At 35.2% G+C, this 27,210-nt stretch overlaps 2 protein-coding genes across 2 annotated transcripts in view; one reads left to right on the plus strand and one right to left on the minus strand.

The window, feature by feature from the left end:
- Nucleotides 1-27,210, minus strand: part of LOC134678317 (gamma-aminobutyric acid receptor subunit beta) — a 555,578-nt gene that overhangs the window by 443,403 nt on the left and 84,965 nt on the right. The gene's annotated exons all lie outside the window — the stretch shown is intronic.
- On the plus strand, nt 2,850-24,520 carry LOC134679086 (uncharacterized). Its single transcript, XM_063537931.1, has 14 exons — nt 2,850-2,925; nt 4,074-4,309; nt 5,309-5,502; nt 6,915-7,029; nt 11,193-11,321; nt 12,343-12,672; nt 16,802-16,921; nt 17,324-17,568; nt 18,386-18,629; nt 19,326-19,553; nt 19,707-19,988; nt 22,566-22,712; nt 23,097-23,225; nt 24,296-24,520. Exons 1-14 carry the CDS (start codon nt 2,850-2,852, stop codon nt 24,461-24,463), a joined length of 2,643 nt encoding a protein of 880 aa, XP_063394001.1. The 3' UTR covers nt 24,464-24,520.

Raw genomic sequence — 27,210 nt, forward strand, 5'->3', positions numbered from 1 at the left:
GTGTCTTGTAGTATTTTTCATCACACTCGCTCAGTAAATGTGGAATTGCACGAAGGTTTAGCGGGAGTTAGTGATTTCTGGGTCGGTCCCAAAGTTAAAGTTGCTCAGTATAATCCCACAAGGTCCCTGGCAATGGGAATGCAGTTATTTTTTAGCAGTATATGTATTTACGTACAACAAAACATAGAACATAAATTGTTATTCTAAAAAAACCGGCCAAGTGCGAGTCGGACTCGCGTTCCAAGGGTTCCGTACATTACTAAATTTTTAACAATATATTTTTTATATATATGTGAAACGCGAGTGAATTGCCTTTAAAAAACCCGTAGGGGCCAGATCAAAAACTAAGTAATTGGTCCGACTCACGCTTGACTACATATTTCTAATAGGTTTTCCTGTCATCTATCTATCTAGGTAAAGACTTATTTTATGTTTTTTTTTTCAACATTTTAGACCCAGTAGTTTCGAAGATAAAGGGGGGGGAATGGTCATTTTATGCCTATTTTCTTGAATTACTTCTAAACTGTTTATTCTAAAATTATAAAAAAAATATGATTGAGATTCTCAAATTGAGCTCTTTCATTTGATATAGTATATAGTTTGAAAAACTTTATTCTTTTATTTTCTCAAAGTGGCCCCCCTGTTTAAAATTCATTTGTTTACGTTACACGTCCGTTTTGGGTCACAAACATACATATGTGTACCAAATTTCAACTTAATTGGTCCAGTAGTTTCGGAGAAAATAGGCTGTGACAGACGGTCAGACGGACAGACAGACAGACGCACTAGTGATCCTATAAGGGTTCCGTTTTTTTCTTTTGAGGTACGGAACCCTAAAAATATTAGAATATTCAGCTCGAATCATTCTCTGCAACTAACGTTAATAAAGGCTTAATTATTATAATGCTAATAAAAAGTTGATGTCAATTCTTTTCGCCTAATATTACCTACCCCTTCAAGGCTATTACTGAAAAATAATTGTAAGTATTATTATAAAAACGTGAATATACGTATTTAGCTAATTTAAGTGACCTATTATTGTTATAGTAATGAATAATGTTATTAGTAAAAACTGTACAATTGATGTACCTAATTGTTTCTTTTACCCTTATATTTAAGTAAGTAAAAACAAAATTATTGTGTAACTTAAGTTTTATTAATATTATTACTCGTATTTCAATTAGTGGCTATTTTAATCCAAAATGTATAATCTTTGAAGTCCGACAATTTGTTGTCTTCTCGCGGGTCATAACAAAATGATTATATGTTCTGCTGCTTTCATAAAGTCTGACTTCATAGAATAATACTTAGTGCATGACGATAGAAGTGCGAAAAGTACCTAAGCAATTGGTAACTGGGTGGCAAATTCGTTGGGTGGACGACATCCGGAAGATTGCGGGTCACTTCTGGATGAGATTAGCTCAGGACCGGGACAAGTACTTACAACCGGGACTAGTTCGTTTTTTTTAGCATTAGAAAGAACTTGCAAGAAGGTAAGCGATCTTGACACGTCTTTTAATTGAAAAACGCTTTTTTAAAATCAAAAACTATTACTTATAAAAGCAGAAGAATATAAATGATCGTATTAGATTCATAATTGTTACATATTTCCCGTAACTCATTTTTAAAATGTGTTTTTCAATTAAAAGACACATCAAGATTGTTTACCTTATTTCTAATGCTAAAAAAAACGAACTATAGAACATGTTCTATAAACATGTTCATAATATAATATAAACTTTTTAATTTCTGACGTTACAAGTGATTGACAGATCCTATGAGAAATATTATATCTATGACAAAATTCAATCAAACGTCAATAATTTTCAAGTCAAAATAAATCATGAGTCAAAAAATATACTTGTAGTGATTTAATAATTTAAAAGATTCTAAAATGCGTAAATCGAGTAGTTGTCGGTCTGGGAGCAAGGTCTACAGCGAAGAAGTAAGTTCAAATATAACCTAAATGCCCTAATGAACATAAATTTAGCAAATATATTCAGCTATAAATTTATTTACTCGGTAGGCTGTAAAGCCTTTCGAATGGACCTTAAGAAAGCTATGTTGAATTGAATGATTTCATTACAAATAAAGATGATAGGTATAGTGATTCTGACCAGCAACAACCTACTAACTCCCATCATGACATAAAATAAAGAAATGTCGCACTTTCATCTCACACTCGAACACAATTACCTAGGTAGGTACCTATATATACCTATATATATTACCTTACCAAAAAAAGTAGTTTATTAAATATAGCTTACTTCTTAAATAACACTAAATAAAAGATGATTAATAACCTTCTTTGTTTCAGGCATTAGACAGAACTTATCATTTCAAATGGAAAAGTATACGAAATCTGTTGTACTTAACTTTTACATATTCCTCCCATCCGCCGTTTTTTTACTTATTTGAAGTTATAGCCCAACCAGGTATAATATAATATAATCAATAAATTACACTAATTACCTTTACAGTACATATTGTGCTAATTTATCGCCCTAATGCGGTAACTAGCACTATACGTGCGTATGTCGAAAATTTAAACGGCCATAAGTACTGTAAAACGTTGTATGATACAAGTGCGAAAAGTAGGAAATTAACAACGAGTGGCGATAATTTAAAACACGACCGAGAGAGTGTTTTAAGTCGACACGAGTTATATAAGTAATGTAAATGTACTATTTCAACACACTTGCTCGTAACGTTATTGAACCGCTTTTAGGCTCATCTCATAACATAATCCTAAATATTAAACACGCGTGGTTTTATTATTACAATATAGCACTTGTTATGTTATGAATGATAATCTGACTGACTTAATAAGGTAACTGATTGTTAATAATATGTATGGAAACGGAGCCTTTTTAAATTGGACGAGTAGATTTTACAACAAGGACTGGCGGGCGCCAGCGGCAGGCAGTATGACAGATTTAAGATTTACTGTTTTAACAATTAAAAGATTAATATGAAAGTTTTTCTTTTCTCCCTCGCAAGTGTTTTGAAAAACGTCATATGAAACACGTGTGCATTGTTCATTACACACATCGGCTCGGCTTTCTTATTGCGCGCTTGCTGTTCGCATGTGTAATGACCAACGTAGCACGCTTGTATCACATTTTTTTTTTTTTTTTTTTTTATAATAAATAAATAAATATTTTAGGACATTCTTACACAGATTGACTAAGTCCCACAGTAAGCTCAAGAAGGCTTGTGTTGTGGGTACTCAGACAACGATATATATAATATACAAATACATACTTAAATACATAGAAAACACCCATGACTCAGGAACAAATATCTGTATCATCATACAAATAAATGCCCTTACTGGGATTCGAACCCAGGACCATCGGCTTCGCAGGCAGGGTCACTACCCACTAGGCCAGACCGGTCGTCAAATTTTACTAATGGGAATTAAGAATATATTTACGGTTAGTGATTGAAGATGATATCTCCGAAACTAAGGTTGCGAAAAACACGAGTTAAAACGTGAATTTAACTTAATGTTAGTGTCTCACGACAAATTCAATTTAATTACATATCTATATATACCTTCATAAAGTCGCTGAATACAGGTTAGGGTGTCCCTTATTAGTAATTTTTTTAATTAACAACGCATACCCCCTATATATAACGATACTACTCCAAAACACCCTGAATTTTTTTCAGTATATTCCAGGAACTAACCCGTGCCGACTTACAACTGAAATTCCCATACAAATTAGTATGAAGAAATTTGACCAGACACTTATTTGATAATTTTTCATTGGTTTTGTGTTCGCATCGAGATTTATTTGTTAAATAAAGTTTATAAATATGGCAATATTATACAAAATCGATATGAAAAAAAAAACAAAAAAAATGTTTTTTTTATACATGTATGGGAAAATCTCATGACAGTCGGCACGGGTTACAGTTACAGGAATGACCAGAATTTTTATTACACAGTGTTTTGGGATAAAATAAACTGATTTAGGGGGTATGTGTAATTTATTTCTAAAATGAGGGACACCCTAATACAGGTATCTACATACTAATGAATTGTTGATAAGTTATTCATGTTACAGATAAAAGCTTGTTACAATGCTTCATAAATTTAATAATTATAATTTTTGTTGGTTTTTTTTCAGTGGACATTTTCTGTTTCACAGCCATTGCACTAGTAGTTGGCATGGCATATATGTGGGTGGAGTTGTTTATAAAACAGTACACGCAACGATTAGACTGGGATCAAAACTTAAGTCCGGTTTTAAAAGGCATAACAGTGGCCTTAATTATGCAATATACCTTATTTTGTTTACTGGTAAGCTTCATTTAAATGTCTATAAAATCAGGTAGGTTAGACATCAATTTATGCTTTGGAAGATAGTTTGTAAAGTAAGGTCTTCTGAATTTACTGATCTTCTTTCACGATTAGCCGGGCTAGCACAGGAGTGGCGCGACCGCATTCGCCCGGACTGGAGCGGAGCTGGCTTCCACTACTTCCACTACTCTGAATTCCCATAATACGCTCGCATGGCGTTCACGATATATCAATTTTGATCCAGATTTATACCAAATAGCACTCAAAAATATGAAATGTAGTCAACTGTGTATCGTTTGAATAGAAAAATAATGATTAGACTATTATATCTTGACCTGACAGATATCAGTTGTCGCGTATATACCTACCTACACTAAAAAATTGTGCCTAGGTACCTAAACTGAAAATCGTAGTTCAAGACTAAAAAAATAAGACAATGTTGCCACTTTTTACTAGCGCGTCTTGTAGGTATATGTAAAAGTAAGTAAATAAAAGTACTTTTTTTAATCGTATGAGTAAAATTACCGATACATACATTATCTTAGCGTATTTTACAAACAATTTATTGCAGTGGCAACATACTTACTTTTTTTGGTCTTGAATTACTATTTTCAGTTTAGGTAGTGTGAAACAAAATATCTAAGCAATGCAAGCACATGTTTTCAATACTCGTATCTTATTGAGAACATTACCTCTACATACTTATAATTTTATTGATAACTTTGTCTCCCATGTAGTCATTTTTAAGGTTCCGTATCCAACGGGTAAAAACGGGACCCTATTACTAAGACTTCGCTATCCGTCCGTCTGTCCGTCACCAGGCTGGCAACTCATGAATCGTATTAGTGCTTCTGTAAACGAGCTTCTTTTTGCCGTAATGGTACGGAACCATATACGGAACCCTACGTGCGCGAGTCAGGCTCGCACTTGACTGCTCCTTAATCAAAATTAATATCTGAACCAGTTTAAAAAATATGAAAATAAATGATATAAAAATAGTCCTTAAGATACGCAGGTGATGGTGCGCGATATTTGAGCAGCAGCTTCGCGAGCACACCGATATGGTCGACGTGCACTCACTTCGTCAACACCTCTCACTGCATGGACTCTGAACACATCCTGCAATATTGTGAAAAGCCACAACCCAGAGAACTCCTTACATTAAACGTAACATCTGTGCACATATATTACATGTGAGTCTTTGTTAAGCTGATTACATATTTTGCTTTTACTTGGGGACCCAAAAACCCCTTAATTAGATTAATATTTTCGATAGATGATTATGGTTACCCTATTATTGTGTTAGCCTGTCAATATGTGTGTGTGTCAACACTTATACCTATTATGTGTAACCACTTTACCAGTTAATAGTGCTCTTTCGCGCAAACAGGCGTTTTCTACCTGTCTCACTCGAAACTGATTACAAACGAATAGGGTTTGTTTGAGGTTACTTCTTGTATATTCATTCTAAAATATACATGGTGTGTCTGGACTTGGGGCTTTAAATCCAGGGCTTGATTTTACTCACTAAACTGAGCTACTTTTACTATGGGACCAACCCTAAAATCGGGGATAATTTTTTGGCGTTTCCACAGAAAACGTCGACATCTGATCAGCCAAAATGAATGATAAAGTAAACATTTTTTTCGTGATCGGGGTCGGTGCCATAATAAAAGAAGCTTAGTTTAGCGAGTAGAATCGAGCCCTGGATTTAAAGCCCCATGGTCAGACACACCCTGTATAGTCTAGTTCATTTCGGTCTAGTCACGTTGATAATCGATAGCCAGCAGTGGCGGCGCGTCAAACATATCCATAGGGGCTAATTTGGCTTACATATTTCCTTTACAACTATGCTCAAATGTCCAAAAACAGGCAAGCCGGTGGGAATCGGCTTTTATGGATGCACCGCCCGCCACTGATAGCCAGGGATTTTATTACGAGTTTAAATGATCGAAATTATACAAATATATATAAGTGTGACCATCTGGAAGGCTCCTTAATACGAATCTGAGGTCGAATTTGTAACCTTGAATCTACATCTTTGGTCTTTGTTGAAAATCAATACAACTGTCTGCCCCATGTCTGAGGCCAAAATTGTAACAAACAGACGACCATCTTGAAAATCTGCAATTTAGTGATGGAAATCGATATCTGCGGATCCAAATGCCCCCTTATTATTAATCTGCGGTTTAAATTATTACAAACGGTCGCCATTTCAAGTTTCATATTTTTTGTTCGATCATATTGAGATCCACAGAAGGACTGATCCTACCAAAAATGCAGAAAATCAAGCTGACGGCCGTTTTATCCAAATATTTTGCGTTACTTGGAAGAAATTCTATGAAATACTCTATCCAATACCCCTCATTGCTAACCAGTGGTGATCCCTGGCTTTAGCAGGAAAAGTAAGAGAATTATTAGAAATCCGAAATATAACTCAATCACGTCTAAATTAAATCAATGTGTAATACACAAAATGTTTGAAAAACTAACCCAGAAATAGTTTCTGTGTGTGTGTGTATAACACCCATCAAAGTAAGTTAACTTTATCACCTCAAAAATCCTAGTAAGTAGCCATATTAATTTGGAACTTATGATTTGACAGGGAATACATGAAAACTAATATCAGAGGCGCATGGACGTGGAGATTTTTTGTCGTTGCTGTAATGTGGATACTTAATTTTTGCCTCACGACAGTACCTGACACGGTGATATTGAAGGTATACTTTGCAGTGATAGAACGTAGAAATGCCACCATAAACGTAAATTTGACTGTTTGCTGTAGTACATAGATACATAGTAGGTACAGTCACCTGCACACACAACGAAGGCCGCAAAAATATCTGACACAATCTTATTTGTAGAGCCATAAGAACGTGTCATATATTTTTGCGGCCTTCGAAGAGTAAGATATTATTGCAGGTGGCTGTACAAGTGTACATACTAGACAAAACTTAATTAAAAAGCATGTATTAACTCAAGGGATGAGAATATCGTGGATTCATTGGGCATTTTTTATTCGTAATTAGGCCAAAGCTGTGACCCGGCGCTCATCTATTCGAAAATGACTTTTTCTTGATTTCTGAGGCACGTTTTTTCCTTAGACTTTATTTATACAGGGTGATTCAGGAGACGTGAGCAGGACTAACACTGCGTATTTCGTAAATTATAAGCAACTGTTTCCTATCAGTATTAGTGAGGTTAACGTTAATTTTCTAGTCGTGTTGAAAAAAAAAAGTCATTAATTTATTACGACATGGATGGTCACCCTAACATTAGAGTACTAAACTACCGATATCCTGTGTCAAATTGAATGTCATCACTGTCATCGCGGTCTGATTACTTTTGAAAACTCGTATCTCACTCAAGTTTGACATTTTATTTTCTTCGTAAAAGAGGTTTTATGTTTATTAATTAAGTCTTGTAGGGTGACCATGATTGTAGAGAATTTAATTTGCCCTCACCAAAAAGTTGAAAAATAGGAAAAAGTGTGGTTGTTTCACCTAAATACGACGGTGATTGATCAATTATCAGTTACTGAGTGTGCAGGATTATTCCTGCTCACGTCTCATGAATCACCCTGTATTATACAGAGTTAACATATATCTTTGCGGTAAGTATGTACATTAATATTCTTTACAATGCATATTATGCTCAGAAACTTGTACTTTATGCGGGACAACATAGGCCTACAAAGTGCCACTTTTCTTGCGCGCGTGCGGGAAAGTAGTTTTTTAATTTACTAAATACTTATTTAATAGTTTCGTATTGTCCAAACCAAGGTAATATTTTACCAATTACAATCGAAGAATTTAAATTTTCATCCTAATTAAGTACCAATAATCAATAAAACATTTATTAACAAACTTAAAATCTTGATAGACTATATTTGTGTGTATTAAAATTTATTTTTCTGAAAGTTTTAAATTAATATAATATGTTACATTTATAATACTTCCGGACCGAGCGGCGACTTCGTTCGTGTATTAAACTCACTTCCACTCGTTGGGAAAGACCTACTTTCCACATTTGTATCATAAATATCTAACTATTATTGCACCAATACTACTTACACTTACTTACTTTTATTACTTTTTTTTCTTTCCACATGCACCTAATACTCACCGACTGCAAAGTCACCACGTGTTTTTGCGGTGTCTTCAAAACTTTGACAGCGACTGCTTCCAAAACATAGTAGTGTTGCCACAAAAAAAAATGGGTTGCCAGATAAATCGAGTCGTTTCTCTTATTACTAGAAGTGAAAATAAGATAACGGTTTAGTAGAAATTTAAATTTTATCTAAACAGGCATTGTTGGAACGTGTTGGTAAAGTTGAAGCAGTTGACGGTATCAACAAAATGAAAGCAATAAACATATTTACATTAATATTCTGTTTTTTTTATTCCATTATTGATAACATTAACCTTTTCCACATAATGTTAGGTCTACTAGGGCGGTTTACAAGTACATTTTTTGTTTGATTTCTTGTAAACAATTAAAGTTATTTGTTACAAGAAACCAAACAAATAATGGACTTGTAAACCGACCAAGTCTTCGAGCAACACGGAAGGGAGGCGGCATTCGCACTATTTCCCCTCTGCCGAGGTACAAGCTTAGCGCGTCAATCTAATCTAGCGCGGGTAATAAAACTAGTTGCACTTGGATTTTTCACTAGACCGAGTCCTGACGCGCGCGTGAACACTGCTGCACAAAAATGCCTGTTTGCTCGGTTTTTTGTTATAAAAAGAGGTCGGGGACATCAAATTTACAAAAAGAAAGTGTTAAATTTCACATGTAATATTTTTTTTTACATATCATACGTTAAATTACATTTAAATACAATTATTATATTTTAGTCTCAAGTAATTGTTGGATTTATCGATTTTGCTCGCTCAGTACAAATTGCGGATCGGTCGAGCGACAAATCCGACTTCACATCTCTCAGAATACAATGACATACTTCAACGAAAACGTGTTAGTGTGCGTGTTGTGACACTAGTCACTCGTCCGCACCAAAGAATTATATGACAAAGAACAACTCTCAATCTTCAAAAGTGTGACCAAAAATGAAATGCAAGTGTGTGTGTAAATTGTCTATGTGAGATCAAAAATAGTGATGTCATGTTACAACATATTAATAATCTGTCGATGTTTGATTGCTTTATCGACTACTTTTTCAAATGTGTTATTTTAAACACTAAAATTCTATGACATTATGACGTATAAATAACACTTGCACTGCGTTTGACATAAAAATCGTTGCAGACTTATCTTAATGTAACTCTTACTGTGTTGAAAAGTGAAGTTATCATGACACGCTAAACATGAACACCTTCAAAAAAGTATAACAATCGTTATTATTTGAAGTCGGTTATAAAAGATAATATCTTAATGATGTCTTGTGAAGAAATAATTACATAGCTATTAATATACCGACAAGTTATCGATACTGTCATATGAACATTTTGTCAAGCCCTAGCGTAAACTAACAGTTTATGTTTTTACACAAAATATTCTAAATTATTGACTAATATGATAAAATATTAGCACGGAACTAAAGAAAAACTTATAATGAACTGTATAAACCGGCTTCTTACACTTTTTACGCTGTTAATTTGACAAAATATCGCTATGAAAATTTCGCTCGGAATATCATAAATCCTCTGAAATGAGTATTTGCTTGGATTATTTGGCCCTGTGACACTGCAATCCGGCACACTACAAGACACCATCTTCACTGAATTATTTTATTTAATACTTTTCGTCCTAATCCGTGCATATTTTTCAATTTGAAAATTACCGTGATACGCTCTTGGCCGTCCGCGGCCGTCGTCAAACTCAAAAGTGGTTACGTTTTCTCATTGGTAGTCTGACTCTTTCGCACTTATGGGATGTTCATATACGTGATGGCTTCCCTTTCGAACACTTAAGCTGTCTGTCAAGCGCAAGCGAATCCTAGGTCTATGGTCCGCACACAAAAAGAGATCGAGGTTTGCAAGATTTGTCTTTGACGTGTGTCATTTTCTATGTATTTGTGTCGTCATTACAGATTGGATTTTGTATGTAAGTGTGTGAGAAATGCGACTGTGTGCACCTTTCCCCCCGCGAAAAATGGCAGAAAGATTTGTACGGCGAGATATCGCTTGGGCCCCTCCCTTCCGACGTGTCGGAAGCCGGTGTTGCTCGAAGGACCAAGTAGACCTAACATTATGTGGGACGAAAGTACACGTATGGATGCATATGTAGTTGTGCACGCACACATACATACTTACTACTTACTTACTTTCGGGGGACAATCAGAGATGGCGCTTTCAAATGACTCTCCATAAAATGCTTCAAGAGGGCTCTCTTTACCTATATACTTATTTTACTCTTTGGGTAGTACTATTATTTCTTCTGTGATTTGGCCCGTACAAACATAGGTAAGGTGTATTCGGGTAATACCGAATGTCGGATAATTCCGAAATTCAGATGAAAATCACCCTTAATTCCATCATAATAAAAGTCTCTTTTCGGAATTATCCGACAGTTTACGACATTCGGAATTACCCGAGTAAACCTTATAAATATAGTTATGTATATAGATACACAGGTACATTGCAAGTTATTAAAAAGCTTGTACAGTCTGACAAAAAAAGTGTAGAAATTAAAAAATGGCAATACCGTAGTGTCATCCCGTTTTCTTATATAGATCGATTTGAAAGGGATGACACTACAGTGTTGCGACTATATAAAGGGCTACGACTCTTCTAACACTTCGTTCTCTGAACCTACTGCATCTTAACATCCTAGGAACATGCCTACTTTTGAGCTGGTATTTACAATGTACTTACTCATGCATATATGACGTGATAGTTACTCTGGATTAATTGTATCATTTCAGTTTTACAAATATTTAGTTCTGCTGAAACATATCTTCAGTATTTTCACCTATGCGTATCTAGCAATTTCTACTGGACGAGGAAACGAAGCTTTTCTTGAATTGATGGATGTGAATGCAGACGGTACAATTGTGAGTCTACCAGAGCATTTAGAAAGGAGATGTCATCGCTGTCATTTTCTTTACGAAACAGTCTGTCGATTTTTGCGGGGGAGGGGACGTCAAATGTATTGCTATTTTTACACGATTTGTTTGAACGTAAAGTACAAATAGCCATGTCATTTCATACAAAAGTTTGCACAATTGAGCAAGTTTTTCGGCAGAGGGGTAAGCTCTTAATGGCTTAACTGGAGTCAGTTATAATAAATACTCTAAGCCACCATCACAATTAAATACATAGACGTACTTACCCCCTTATTCATTATTCATTAAACTACGGACCTGATTTAGTTAAATTATGTTTTATCCCTTTCTTATAAGTAAATACACAAGTCAAAATGACATAAAGACAAACGGTTTATACCTAGGTAATTCAGGCCAGCATCGCGTTTATGAATAAAGCCATTAGAGTCTGTGCGGAAAGAGAAGGACTCCATACATTCCACGACTCTTCTCTTTCCGCACAGAGTGTAACTCTATCTTTGGTACATCGTTTGCCAAATAAAACGGCAGATAGGTTGAGTCATTTGCTATCTTTTCAAGCCTAGAAATTTTTAATTAGGTGCAAAAAAAAATTTCACTTCTATGACAGTTTTTCGTAAATTTCAAATTTTTACTTGAGCAGTAGAAAAAACAACCATGCCCAATTTTTTTTTCTATGGATGAGTAGATAGCAAATGACTCAACCTATCTGCCGTTTTAATTTGGCAAACGATGTACCAAACACCCTGTATATCTATCTATATATATGTGTATCTTTATGTTATAATTAAATTCAAATAAGAGCAATGAAAACGGGTTGTTTTGGGTAGATATTTCCATTCACACTATTACAATTTATTCGGTTTCTTTGCTCTTAATTTGACCTGCAATCTATAATAGTCGTGCTCTGTAGTTTCTAATATTTATTTAATTTCTTGGATCATCCGTGAAACACGTGGCTTGGAACTCCAAGCCACCAGCATAATTAACTAATTATGTCAAATATTTTCAGGGTGGAGCAGTATACATGGTCGCATTGGTTTATGGTGTAGGCATGATCGGCTTCCATGATTTTGGTAGTACCTCGCCTTTTACAATGACTGACAATGCTGTTATTATATTTACAGTATTGTTTATTCTTCTTGCTTCACTGAGATCTATGCTTGTGAATATACTATTATTTCAATTAAGTGACTGCGTTGACATTAACAGAGACGAAGCTAGATCTTGGCATTATATATTTTTTGTTTTATTGCCATTATCGACTGAGTTCTTATTTGGCCAGAAACTAATCAATATATATTTATACTTGCACGTGCTTCTGTCTTTACTTCCATGTCTAGTAAGTGTGTTATTTAATTTTCTTAAAAACTTATGTTTAGTCTAGTTGTATCGGCATTAACCCTGTAGTATTTATTCTAAAATAAATTAATAATAATTAAGTGAATGTCCCACTTTGTCGATATGGAGTTATTAGTTGTTCCTACAACTAAGTACATAATATCAATTTCAATAACACTTCTTTCACCAATTGATAACTATTGGTGAAAGAATGTAGTCTTTTTTTATCTTTAATTTTTGGTACCTATGCTTTATCTAGTCTAGTACAGATTAGTGAATCCCTACTTTGTGACAAAGCGCGAACGGAGAGAACGATGGATAAAAATTGATACGGAAAAAAATAATAATTTGTACACTCGTACTTTGAAATTATGGCGTGCTTGATATCAAACTACTATAGTTGGTCAAGCAGATCTTGTCAGTAGAAAAAGGCGGCAAATTTGAAAAATGTAGGCGCGAAGGGATATCACTTCATAGAAAATTTGAATTTCGCGCCTTTTTCTACTGACAAGATTTGCTTGACCATCTATATGTATACTTTCAGGATTCCTAATTTTTCAAACCCCTATCTCAAACCTTAATAGTTAACGATGGCTATAACATAAATAAGGGAAAAAAACACTCAATGTGTATTACGCCGTTTTCCTATAATTGTTACATGAGACCGATTTTTCAAGAAAGTTATATTTATAAATGCATTCTGAAACCAAAAGAGTAGAAATAAGGTAGTACAGACATTATTTTAATTAGTTAATAGTTAATGTGTAGTAAAGTAAAAAAAAATGTAAGAAATACAAGCTTCATGTGTAGTACCTATTATAATAAAAAAATATATACGATTTCTTAACAAGTACACGTATTAAAATTATGCTAAATACCGAATATCAAGTAATTTTTATAATGATAAAGTTTTGTGATTTTCTTTATTAAACCTACTTTCCTTAAGGGGCCCCACTTTGCAGATTTACGAAACTTAGTGGCTCATTATTGAAATGGCGTGTTTGGTGTGTAAAATGTTCTCTATTTACGCATGTTATAAATCTTTGGCAAGAACTATGTTTTATCTTTATAAATGACAGGGTCCCACTTTGTCGGTTACATGGTTCATATATTTAAAATTGGATACAAATATAAAAACCAGCTCTCAAAATGTATTTAGCTGTATTATATTCTGAGTTAGTATTAGTAATAGGGAATGCAATAACCGGTCAAACTTCATAACCTGTTTCGGTTACGGTTATGTCCGTAAAATAACCTATAATCGGTTATAATGGGTTATGGTTATATTGGGCAAAAAATGATAAATTTACTTATAATCAAATAATTAGAATAATACGAAAATTAAGGTACAGTAATATAGTCTGTTCAAGAAACTAAAAACGGTGATAAATAGAGATACTACTCCTAAAAATACGTTCGATACCTAATTAGATTCGTCATGATGCCTAGAAAAATGTGTTCGGAGCGTGTATTAGCACACAAATAATATCAAAAGTTATGAACAAAAATGGGGGAAAAATAGATATTTTTAATTTCCCTAATATCTCAAAAAGTATTCATATTTAAGAAACAAAATTAATATTATAAAAGAGGAGGATATTTTCAATAAAGCATTCCATACTTGCAAAGCTGTATCTCTATTATTTATACTTTTTATTAAACGCCGAACAAAGCCCTCCGCGCCTAATTTTCGGAAAACGCGCGCGGGGTGAAAAAGCAATTTACGTGACATTAAATATAATTTTAAAGGTAAAAAATACTCAAAGAAAAATTTCAAAAAATATGGAGTATTTAAAACATGACAAGAAAATGTACTACTTGTAGAAATTTATCTTAAAATTATTTTTTCAACAACATAGACAACATATTTAAATGCTTAATAAGATCATATTATAAAAGTTTTAATAAAGTTAATAGTTTGCTTAAAACAAGTTTTAGATTAACATAGAAAATTGTCAAAATCGAAAAATCTAAGTAAAATTGTAAAACTTAAAACAACATTTTAAATTTTTAGAACTTTTACGTGATCTTATTAAGCATGTATAAGAAGAGCTCTAGAAGGCGACAAATTTTACGATAGTTATTTATACTTTTTTTTCGTTTTCAATAAAGAAAATTTCGAGAAAATTTTGTGAATTAACTTGCTGAAAAATAAATAAATTGCCTAACTTGTTGAAAAAATAACTTTGAGATACATTTCTACAAGTAGTACCTACATTTGTTGACATGCTTTACATACACCATAGTTTTGATACCTTTAAAATTATATTTAATGTTACATAATCGCTTTTCCACGCCGCGAGCGTTTCCCGAAAATGAGGCACGGACGGCGGCTGTGTTCAGCGTTCAATAAAAAGTATAAATAATGGAGATACAGTTCTGCAAAGTATGGAATGTTTTATTGGAAATATCCTCCTCTTAAATAATTTTAATTTTCGTTTCTTAAATATGAATACTTATTGAAATATTGGGGGAATAAAAAATATCTACTTTTTCCCCCTTTTTTTTGCTTATAACTTTTGATATTTTCTGTGTGCTAATACACGCTTCGAATACATTTTTCTAGGCATCATGAATAATCTAATGAGGTATCACACGTTTTTAGTTTCTCGAGCTTATTAGGGAATGTTTGCATAAGTTGTAGTTTTTAATAAAACATACAAAATACAATAAAAGTGAAAAAGGACCTTGGGTTGACACAATATTCATTCAAAATATTGCAAGGCTACTCTACTAAGACTACCTCTTGGGATTCCGCAAACTCTGATTACACTCATTTAGGACTAAATGAAGATGTTGTCCAGCTTGCTGGGAATTAATTCCTCAAAACGCTTTTTTTAGATCTAATTTGGTCTAAATATTATAGACAGACTAGAATTGCTTTGGCATAGTATTAGAACGGCTAAAAATACTAGTTATATTATGATATCCCCGTTTTTTAGGTGTCGAAAAAGTGGGACCCTAGGCAGAGTTTAGCGTATATTGTATCAGTTTTTGTCCAAACCCGATTTTAGGTAAAAATAATTCCATTTTTAATTAAACTATCCGTAACTCAGCTAGAATCGACAAAGTGGGACCTTTTGATAATTTTTACCGCATTTAATATTGAGTAATAATTATCTCAGATGATTTTTTGGGCACAGGCCCTAATCTTTGTAACAAAAGGTATTGTTTTCTTTAAGCAGTGGTGACACTGCTTACTGCTAATAGCCCCGACATAAGTAACGGGGACAAGCCTGTTTAAAAAGCAAACTTAAAATTATATTTCTAAGGTTCAAATTAATGAAACGGCCCATTCGGAGATAACACGTTTTGTTATCTTTTCTCCAAAGATGAAGAAAGACCACCCTGATTGTTCTCTGAATGCTGTCACATAAATTTGAGCCTTAATACTATCCAGATAGTTGCTTTTTACACGACATGAATGCTTTAGCACGTGCTGAAGACCACTCTTAAAAGACACAAACGCTTTTGTTTAACATATTAGGGCCCACGCCACGCTCGTAAAAATCGGCTGAGAAAATTTCGGTGTATTTTTACGATTTTTGATTATGGCATATTTTAATTCCTTTTTACAATTTCCCGTCGACCCACATAAATATTATCTTTATTAAGTTTGAAAATAACCATAAATAACTAATTCCGCTAAGTGAACACAGAACAACATTTGTACAAAAAAATAGCTATGTGATTTTTTTAACACATATCGAAATTAAATGGTTTGTTTTCCGTTGAGGATGATAGCGATTGTTGCACATGGCGATTTATTGTAGAGTATAATTTACCCTAAAATCCGCTGTGTGTCATCTCTCGTGCTACGTTACTTTGACAGCAAATCGCTATGTGTATTTCACACATGACGATTTTAAGTGAACCAAATTAAAGTCGCTATGTAGCAAAATTTTGGTTAAAATAATTTATATTGTAAAAATTTACGAATAAAACTGTTTGTTTTTCAGTATGAGTATCATGTGAAAACCATTGATCTATTAGAAAAAAATACAGGTGCAACAAATATATTACACACAGGAAAACAAACAGTTCTTTTTTGTCCCCTGAAAAGTAGCTTAAAAATACATTTCGATTTTTTTATTTGCACTGACCAATACCTACTCAACTTTTTATTTCAGGTGTTGTACTCGTTAACGGTAACGAGATTACTACATAGTGAATTTCCTTCACTAAAGTTTATTTACATACAGGGACTAATTTGCCTTTTTGGGTTTATCTTGTCTGTTCCAATTTTATTGGTAAGTTGTGATTACACTCACTTAAATTATTTAGAATTGTATGTTAATAAAACTAGCATTTACCACGGTTTTGTCGGCTCCATGCCGGGCCTGTGGGCCGATTTTTGAATTTCGAGCACTCGTTTTCGCTTGGCCCCTTCTTTATATCTCCACAATTAGACATTTAAATTCTACTAGAATTGAAAAAGAGTGATTAATACCATAAGATTCCCAATTTCTATCACTCCTATTATAAAAATAGTATTTCGCCGTTTGCCATATAAAAATAGCATTTCGCCGTTCGCCACAGATGTTCGAGCGATGGATTCGAGCACTCGAAATCTAAAAATCGGCGCCCTGCCTTGCATGTAATATTACTGGTGGTGGTAGGTTACGATATTATTTGTATTTTTTTTGTTGTAGGTCGGTGAGTATGTTGATAAAATGCGAGCCGGATTAATTTCAGGATTGAGCCTAACCGTATTGTATTTGGGTGGGTTAAGAATGGCTATTATCATGTGGATATACGGAGTTAAAAGATTCTCAACAGATATTAACTTTTGGCTCGGATTTAGTCCGACAAAGTTCTGGACTGTATGTTGGTCTGTTCTTCCAGCTATCCTGTGGGTGAGTGGTCTATGTGCTGTTTTTAAATTTATAGGCGTAATGTGCCCTTTGTGGATCTGTAATTTGTACCCGTCTCTAATTAATTATGTCAGCTAACAACTACATCCTGTGATGATAGTATAATGTGAGTCAACTCAAGGGAAATTATATTTTTACCCACTCTAACACTACGTATAATCCATACTATCCATCCATATACAGGGTGATTCAGGAGACGTGAGCAGGACTAACACTGCGCATTTCGTAAATTATAAGCAACTGTTTCGTATCAGTATTAGTGAGGTTAACGTTAATTTTCTAGTCGTGTTGAAAAAAAAAGTTATTAATTTATTTACGACATGATTGGTCACCCTACAGTTAGAATACTTAACTACCGATATTCTGTGTCAAATTGAATGTCATCACGGTCTGGTTACTTTTGAAAACTCGTATCTCACTCAAGTTTGACAGTTTATTTTCTTCGTAGTCATAATGCTGTCATTACGGTTAAAGAGGTTTTATGTATATTAATTAGGTCTTGTAGGGTGACCATGATTGTAGAGAATTAAATTTGCTCTCGCCAAAAAGTTAAAAAATAGTAAAAAGTGTGGTTGTTTCACCTAAATACGAGGGTGATCGATCAATTATCAGTTACTGAGTGTGCAGGATTAATCCTGCTCACGTTTCATGAATCACCCTGTATAATATTAATATAAAAATAATAGATCTCTCTGTGCTTCCCCTTATGCCAACTCACCATAACATCGACACGTCGGATTCCTGGTTGGACCTTATTATTGTCTCTTGTGTGGATCTCGTAGAAAAAGTTGGCCAACTCCCTGCTCCAGGTTTTTCGCATCACGATCTCGTCTTTCTCAGTTATCGCCTTCGTCCTCCTAAGTTGCAGCGTGTGACGATACAACTCCGCAGTTTTGCCAGACTTGACATTCAAGCCTTACAGAGGGACGCACGCGCGGTAGATTGGTCGTCGACGCTGACAGCTTCGTCGGTTGATGAAGCGGTGGCGGCCCTTAACTCGTCTGTTCTTAAGCTTTTCGACATTCATGCGCCTATACGCACAGTACGGTTGAAGAGGCCTCCGGCGCCGTGGTTCACGCGAGAGGTACGTATCGCGATGACACGACGAGATCGGGCTTTTTGCAAATTTAAGCGGGACCGTTGCGAGGAGAATTGGTGCCTTTTTAAGGCTGCCAGAAATAAATGCAACCAGATGGTAAGAGCAGCAAAACGTAAATTCATTCACCACAACATCGCCATGTCTTCACCAGCTGAGACGTGGAAATTTCTCAAATCGATTGGCGTAGTTAAATCTGCTAACAAGTTAACTTCTTCTCTTTTTTCGGCAAACGATCTAAATTCCCACTTTGCAAAACCTTCTTCCTTAGACCCTGTTACGAAAGTTCTTAGTATTGCTGAAATCAGTGCCCTGCCTTGTTTTACTACAAACGCTTTCTCTCTTACCCCAGCCACAGATGAGGAGATTAGAAAAACAATAATGTCTGTGAAATCGAATGCTGTTGGCCATGACGAGTTAAGTAGAACTATGATTACTTCCATTTTAGAATGTATTCTCCCTGTTATTACGCATGTTATTAATTTCTCTATGTCTTCTGGGGTTTTTCCTTCGTTATGGCGTCACGCCTATGTCATTCCTCTGCCTAAAGTTTCCAACCCTAGTGCACTTAAAGATTTTAGACCCATTTCTATTCTCCCCTTTCTTTCAAAAATTTTAGAAGCTATTGTCCATAAACAACTGTCCACTTACATTTATTCCAATCAATTACTTTCTTCATTTCAGTCTGGTTTTCGTCGTGGCCACAGTACTTCCACCGCTTTGCTCAAAGTGGTCGATGACGTGAGGCTCGGCATGGACTCCTCATTGTTGACAGTGTTGGTCCTTATCGATTTCTCCAATGCTTTTAACGCTGTTAACCATGATCTGTTACTGGCCACTCTTAGGCATCTGAATATATCTTCATCTGCGGCTGGTTGGTTCTCTTCGTATCTTCAGGACCGTCGTCAGGCGGTTCGTTCTGATCGTACGTTTTCTGACTGGTGCACTCTCACTTCTGGAGTTCCACAGGGCGGAATTCTCTCACCTCTTCTTTTCTCGATTTTTATTAACCTTATTACTTCTAAAATTAAATGCTCTTACCATCTGTATGCTGATGACTTGCAGCTTTATACCCAAGCGAGTGCTAAGGATCTGGACCAGGCAATCGCTGAAATAAACTTAGACCTTAACCATATCTCCACTTGGTCACATTGCTTTGGTATCACAGTCAACCCAGCTAAATGCCAGGCCATATTACTTGGCAGCACCCGCTTACTCTCTTTGGTAAACACTGTGGAATTGGCGCCAGTTCTCTTTGAAACTGAAGTTATTCCGCTTTCATCGCAAGTGAAGAACCTGGGGCTAACAATTGACAGTGGGCTCACATGGGAACCACAGGTGTCCGACGTTAGTCGTAGAGTAATTAACACGTTAAGAGCACTCTATCGCCATAAACATTTTCTTCCGGTCAGCACAAAAACTCTCCTTGTCCAAGCTCTTGTTCTGCCTGTCCTTGATTATGCTGATGTTTGTTACACTAATCTCACTCAAGATTCTTTAAATAAATTTGACCGGCTACTTAATAGCTGCATTCGGTTCGTGTTTGGACTTCGTAAGTATGACCATATCTCTGCTTTTCGTAGAAAACTTAATTGGCTCCCTATACGAGATCGTAGGTCCCTTCGTATTCTGTGTACTCTCTACTCAATCTTGTTTGATCCGTCCGCCCCAGAGTATCTCCGCTCGAAATTTAAATTTGTTACCCCACGTCCAGGCACAGATCTCCGCTCTTCCCGTAGCCTTAAGCTCATTGTCCCCCAACATCGAACGGGTTTCATGTCCAATTCTTTCACTGTCCAGGCTATCAGGCTTTGGAACGGTCTCCCACTCTCTATCAGACAAGCGCAGACCAAATTCACATTCAAGCGCATGCTGCGCAAACATTTCCTTGACAAACTTTCTTCTTCGTCAACTTAATGATTTACACAAGGTATATAATTATGTATATTATGTAAATATGTAAGTCTTTTTGTATTGAGTATATGTGTAAGTTTATCACCATAGTTTATATTCATATAGAGTCTTGTTTACAAACTTATTTACTTTAAAGACACTGCACCTACTTAATCTTTCTGGTTTGACCCATTGGTTGACTGGTAGAGAATGCCTTAAGGCATTAAGTCCGCCATTTGTACCTTCATGTATTGTGCAATAAAGATTAAAATAAATAAATAAAAATATTATAAAAGGAAGTATGTCTGTCTTTTCACCCTTAAACCGCTTAACCGATTTAGATGAAATTTGGTATAGAGATTGTTTGAGTCCCGAGAAAGGACATAGTTTATTTTTTATCCCAGAAATCATCCCTTAAAGGGGTGGAATTTTGTATGGGGACTTAACAACAACTGCACAACAAACTTTGTTAATAGGAACCGTCCCGCCCGCGCGATGTAGCACCGGCGCTGGTGCACGATTTAGTCCAAATTTGGTACAGAGATAGTTTGAGTCCCGGGAAAAGACAAAGGGTAGTTTTCATTCAAGAAATCACCCTTTAAGGGGGTGAAAAGGGGGGTTCAAGTTTGTATGGGGAATCAAGAAAACGCAGATTGATTAAAATTATTAGAGACGCAACGGATAGTAGTAGCAGGTATTATACCTACCTAAATCAATAATTCCTCGCTGACGAAGTTGCGGGCAAAAGCTAGTAATATTATAAATACGAAAGTGTATCTGTCTGTCTGTTTGTCTGTTACCTCTTTACGCGTAAAGCGCTGAACCGATTTAGTTGAAATTTGGTTGGAGATAGTTTGAGTCCCGAGGAAGGACATAGGGTAGTTTTTATCACAAAAATCACCCTTTAAGGGGGTGAAAAGGGGGTGGAAGTTTGTAGTGGGAATCGATAAAAAGCAGATTGGATAAAAAATAAGCTACCTACCCAAATTACTAACTCCACACCTAAGAGGTCGCGGGCAAAAGCTTGTACTAATATATAAATTCGAATGTAGGTACCTTTATTTTGCCGACAATTTTGCTGCAGATTTTCGTTTCACGGAAAATTTCTCAAGTAATTTCAAATCGCGAAATAATCTTTAGGTACTGTAGAAAAGTCACTTCTTATAAAATACGGTTCACAATAATGTAATATACAGAATACCTAGTCATTTTTAGTTATTTATTGAGTCGTTAATTTAACGCAATCTGCTTCTCTGAAAGGAATTCGTTTTTAGGGGCTGCCGTTCTAACCCAACTCACTTTTCTGGCAATAGTTCGTTTTCTTGAGGGTCGCATGCAGTTCTAACCTAACCTAACCCACTTTTCTGGCAACAGTTCGTTTTCTAAGGGGTCGCAGTTCTAACCTAACCTAACCCATTTTGCTGGCAACAATTCTTTTTCTTGAGGGTCGCAGTTCTAAATTCAATTAACAATTTCAATGAATAGGTACGATCTAGGTACGAGTATGTGAAGGTAATTTAGTAAAATAGTAATTGTTAAAATTAATATTCTGTGAACTGTAGTATCGCACAAATAATATTCAATGAATAATAATTTTACAGCCAGTCTTTAGAATTTAGAATATCAAATGTAATATTAATCAAGTTACGAAATATGTTTCTTTGAAATGAATAATCGAAGAAACATAATTAATTGTAACAAAAATGTGCGATTCGATTATTCATTGAATAATTTTCTGTATAACAAAGTTCTGCAAAAAATTTGGCGGTAAAATAAGGGTACACCGTTACCTCTTCACGTTTAAACCGCTGAATCAATTTAGTTGAAATTTGGTATGGAGATAGATCGAGTCCAGGGGAAGGACACAGGGTAGTTTTAGTTTTTATCAATCATCATATCTAATCATTAATATTCTACGTAGACGAAGTCAGGGGCAGAAGCTAGCTTCTATATAAATTCAACAAGTAATAACGTGGTTTTGCCCGCCAACACGATACAAGTACATGTGTACCTAAATCAATAATTTTGCAGATACTGTTTGGTTACGGAATGTATTACGATATAGCACAGGAGATTGGTCACATCGAAACAAGATACGCATTGATATGGTACTTGGTATCAGCTGTGATCACGTTTGTATTTCAGATCAGGATAATAGTGCGTTACGCCATGAAAAACGTGAGGACTTCTTTTCTATTGACCCGATCTTATCTTATTTATCGTAATCTTGCTAACCGATGAGCAAACTTGTGCTATGCTATGGGCAATAAGGCCGTGTATATATTAAATATTGTTGGCACTTTGTCCGTACCCATGGTTTTGACACGAGTCTACCGACATGCCAGCCATATTTTGTCGTAGTATTTGCCTTTTTTGAAAACGTATTATAAACGAATAATTCAATATTATAACTACAATTTGTTTATTTCTACTTTTCATAGATAAATATCTAAACCCTTTTGAAAATGCTCTCCTCAGTTGAATTACGAATATTATGATCAATAGTTACACATTATACTAACTGCTTATGTCGTAGATATGATATTGTTTTAATTTTTGCAGAATTTAATAGGAGCCTTTCGAAATAATAAGAAGTACGGCCCGTCTGATAAGCGAGATCGTAAACGTCGGCGGCGGTACGACCCGGCTATAGATGACAGACATTGTTTCCACGACTGTATATCCATAGATGTAAGTACTCGTATCTGCACAGTTTCTTGGTATTAAAATTGATTATAAAGTACCAAATCGCCAAAAAAAAGCGCTGGTGGCCTAGCGGTGAGAGCGTGCGACTTGCAATCTGGAGGTCGCGGGTTCAAACCCCGGCTCGTACCAATGAGTTTTTCGGAACTTATGTACGAAATATCATTTGATATTTACCAGTCGCTTTTCGGTGAAGGAAAACATCGTGAGGAAACCGGACTAATCCCAATAAGGCCTAGTTTACCCTCTGGGTTGGAAGGTCAGATGGCAGTCGCTTTCGTAAAAACTAGTGCCTACGTCAAATCATGGGATTAGTTGCCAAGCGGACCCCAGGCTCTTATGAGCCGTGGCGAAATGCCGGGATAACGCGAGGAAGAAGATAAAGTACCAAATCGAAGGATTAAACTTGTCGAACGAAATCGCAGGCGCAGGTTAGTAGTTATAATACAAATACAAAAATTGAGGCTGACTCATTTGTCGATTTTTTTCCTATAGTTCGTTTTTTTCAGCATTAGAAAGAACTCCGCAGAAGCAAGCGTGCAGTTTTTATCAGGCTCTTCAATTGTTAATAATTATTGAATTATCTAATGTAGCATGGTCAATACATATAATTTACTTCAAATTATTACCGCTATAAGTGTCGAATTTGGAACCACAAGCTTACTTCTGCGAAGTTCTTTCTGATGCTAAAAAAACAAACTATAGTCAACGACATTCACGCATTTTATTGTTTCAACTGGATTAAAATTGTATTAATGAGTTCTACTACCTGTATTCAAGAACTTTTTATTTAAAAGTCAAGCAAGGAGTGATTTAGCAGGTGAGGCCACTCTCTCGGCTTTGAGGCAACGCTGGCAACGTTGCCTCTTTCAGAAAATGCTTTCTGTTTTCTTCTATTGTGTAATAAAGGTTAGGTAAATAAATAATTGCACCGTGAAGGCTTCGTCTCATTGTTTGGGAGCTATGAAAAAATTTGTACTTTTACAATCACATAAAGTTAGGTCGTTAACTTGATATTTTAATTAGTTATATTATGAATTATAAATGTATTATTTTAGGAAGAAATTGATTGCAATCATTTGCCGCTTATGAATACGGGAGAAGGGCCGTCAAGCATGAACTCTGAAAGCACACTTACGCAAATGTACGAGTCCGTAGCATCAAGAGCGGATAGCGTTATTACTATTATGGAAATGAGACCTGACATAAAGGAGAAGCAGGCTTGATAATTGTAACTGTAACATAACATGCTGTTACCGATCTGTTGCTGTTATCATGTGTTATCCGACCTCAGTCATTAATTGCAGATTAATTGAACCCTTTACCAGGTCTCGAAGAACAAGCATGTTTTAATTAGAACTAAAGATTTGCAATCTTGTACTTAATTAACAAAAATCGGATATATATTCCTAAAACCTTTTAAATAATGCACATGTCTGGCTGACTAGGCGACATATTCACTTTCGTGTTATTATAATCTTGATTAGGCCGAGAGGTATATTTTCTACATAGGTAATGTTTCTCTTACCACTTACAGGCTTTAGAATCAATAATCCACCCCTTACTTAATTTGTTAGTCATAGGTTGACTACAACAACACAATTTTGTATCTTTTTAAACATGCTAGTTTACAAGTATACCTATGATTACAATAACCTTACAACACTCGAAATGTACGAATACCTAACTAAAAATTAATTCGATGTAATTAAGTGTTCTGATTTCACCATAAAACACTTACTGGTAAAGTGAGTTCATCTGAATACCACTTACAAACGGAGATACCTACATTATTGGTTTTCGTAGCGTGATTGTAATTGATTAGTATGATGTATTTCATGAGATCCGGGCTTAAAGGGGCCCACTGATTAAGTAACAGTCCGCCGGACGGTATCGGCCTGTCAGTTAGAAAAATTTTGACAGTTCCGAACAACTGACAGGCCGATACCGTCCGGCGGACTGTTAATCAGTGGGCCCCTTAAAACATGATTATGAACAGCGAAATACTATGTGGGAGACAAGCAATGTTCTTACTTCAACAATAGGAAATATACAACTAATATGTACTATACTAGATACACAACAAACACAGAGAATACCTACCAAACGTATGGCATATGGTAAACGTATGGTATCTCTGGTAGCCGCTCTTTAACATATTATTGTACTTCGTGCTCATATTATTCTATTTCTGCTTCAAAGGTCCAAAATTTATTACTTACTCTAACAAGGTGGAGTATCTGATAACAGTCAGTACAAGTTAATTTAAACACTAGAACTTGTTTAGTGTTAGTGATATAAGCATCATCGCAACTAGAGTATTTATTGTATGCTGGGTACTATGAACGCACCCTAAAACTGTAACTTAGTGTCACACAATGGTTGCCTGTATGTATGTTGTAAGCATGATTTCTTATAATAATATAAATTTATAATTAAGCTTCGATCTATCATTTATTACGAGCGCTGATTTGAGATGCGAATGCCCCTGTAACTCCATAATGGTGATATTGTTTACATTAAAAAAAATATGTAGACGCTTTGCTGATCGCTGAAAAAGAAAACATTATGGGTAAGTATAATCTTACGAATCCAATAAATAGGCCTTTACATCGCCATCGCCGTCTCCCTTGCTATTAAAACACATTTTAACATTGCTGACAATAGAACAAAAACCACCTACGTAATTTATGCGGGCTTATTTATGCATGGCAATTTTAAGAAACTATGAAAAGTTAAAATAAATTCAGGATGTGCCAAACATAATTATGTGTGTTCCTGTATTAAAAACTGGGGTTCAACTTAAGATTTCTTACTCTTACATATTCTTACTCTTCCTTTTCGTTCGCAGCTCAATGCAGAGAGGTTATTATATTGTCCATAGAAGGGACATTTTACTGGAATGTGTTTTACCTACTCACGTGAGTACCTAAATTAAAGTAAAAGTAAAAGAAGGTAGGTATATTATTAATACTACCTACTAAAACAAAACGACAGTTTCAAAACAATGTATTTCGTTTTAATCGTAGATAGATTGCGTACAAAATCAATTATTAAGAAATTATTCCATTTATATTGTCTTCTATACGTTGAGATATATACGCACACGCGTAGAAACCAAATGTAAATTACTAACCTCATATCATAACACAATGGCAACGAAAACAATTATTATTTTAATGTAAGAGGAACGAAAACCTTATGAAGGTTTTACGTACGAGTATAATATTACTCAATGATATTTATGAAAATAAATTAATATTTTAGCTTAAACCATTGAGTTACAGCACTATTCAGCTTTGTTACTCCCAAAGATATTTCTATGAAACTGGTGTCGATATTTTTGTTTTATTTTATCGTATTCTTGTTTTGTCGGATTTCCAATAGTTATTGAAACTATGCATCTGCTACCGTCCTCGTAAGGTTTAGCTGTAAATATTCGAATTGAACTCTATGCGATTATAAAATAAAACAAAATGTACTTAATGCATAACAACAATTACCTAATAAAATCGATCAAGTGCGAGTTTCACTCGAGAAATGAATTAATTCTGAATTGTAAATATTAAGAAACGTCCCGGTGCAAGTCTGACTCGCACTTAGCGGGTTTTATTTTTTTTACTCTGCGTTCATAAAGGGTTCTGTCACAGAATAAATAATAGGACTAGGTACAGAAGACTCACTTTCTAACAAAACGCGTGTGTTACGATCAGCACAGATATGGCCGCTAGGTGGCGACAGCGCCACGCGCGGCTTATGGCTTTCCCCAAAATTGGGGCGGAACGGATGTACTTTTAGCTATCTGTAGCAAAACGACGAAATCACGGAGTGAGTCACGCCTGGTTCTGTGAGAATTTTACACAGTACATATACTTTATGAAAGTATTTATGATCGACATTTCCCACAGAACACTTAAAACTGAAAAAGTAACTATTACACTGTTCATACGTTATAAAACTTATCAATACATTA

The sequence above is a fragment of the Cydia fagiglandana genome, chromosome Z (assembly GCF_963556715.1).
Source record: "Cydia fagiglandana chromosome Z, ilCydFagi1.1, whole genome shotgun sequence".
NCBI classification, from domain to species: domain Eukaryota; kingdom Metazoa; phylum Arthropoda; class Insecta; order Lepidoptera; family Tortricidae; genus Cydia; species Cydia fagiglandana.

Coding starts and splice junctions, on each gene's coding strand:
- LOC134679086 (XM_063537931.1), top strand. CDS start 2,850: ATGTATGGAAACGGAGCCTTTTTAAATTGGACGAGTAGATTTTACAAC. Junction 18,630..19,325: donor CGCCGTGGTTCACGCGAGAG/GTACGTATCGCG, acceptor TCTTCATTTCAG/TCTGGTTTTCGTCGTGGCCA. Junction 22,713..23,096: donor TGCGTTACGCCATGAAAAAC/GTGAGGACTTCT, acceptor TAATTTTTGCAG/AATTTAATAGGAGCCTTTCG.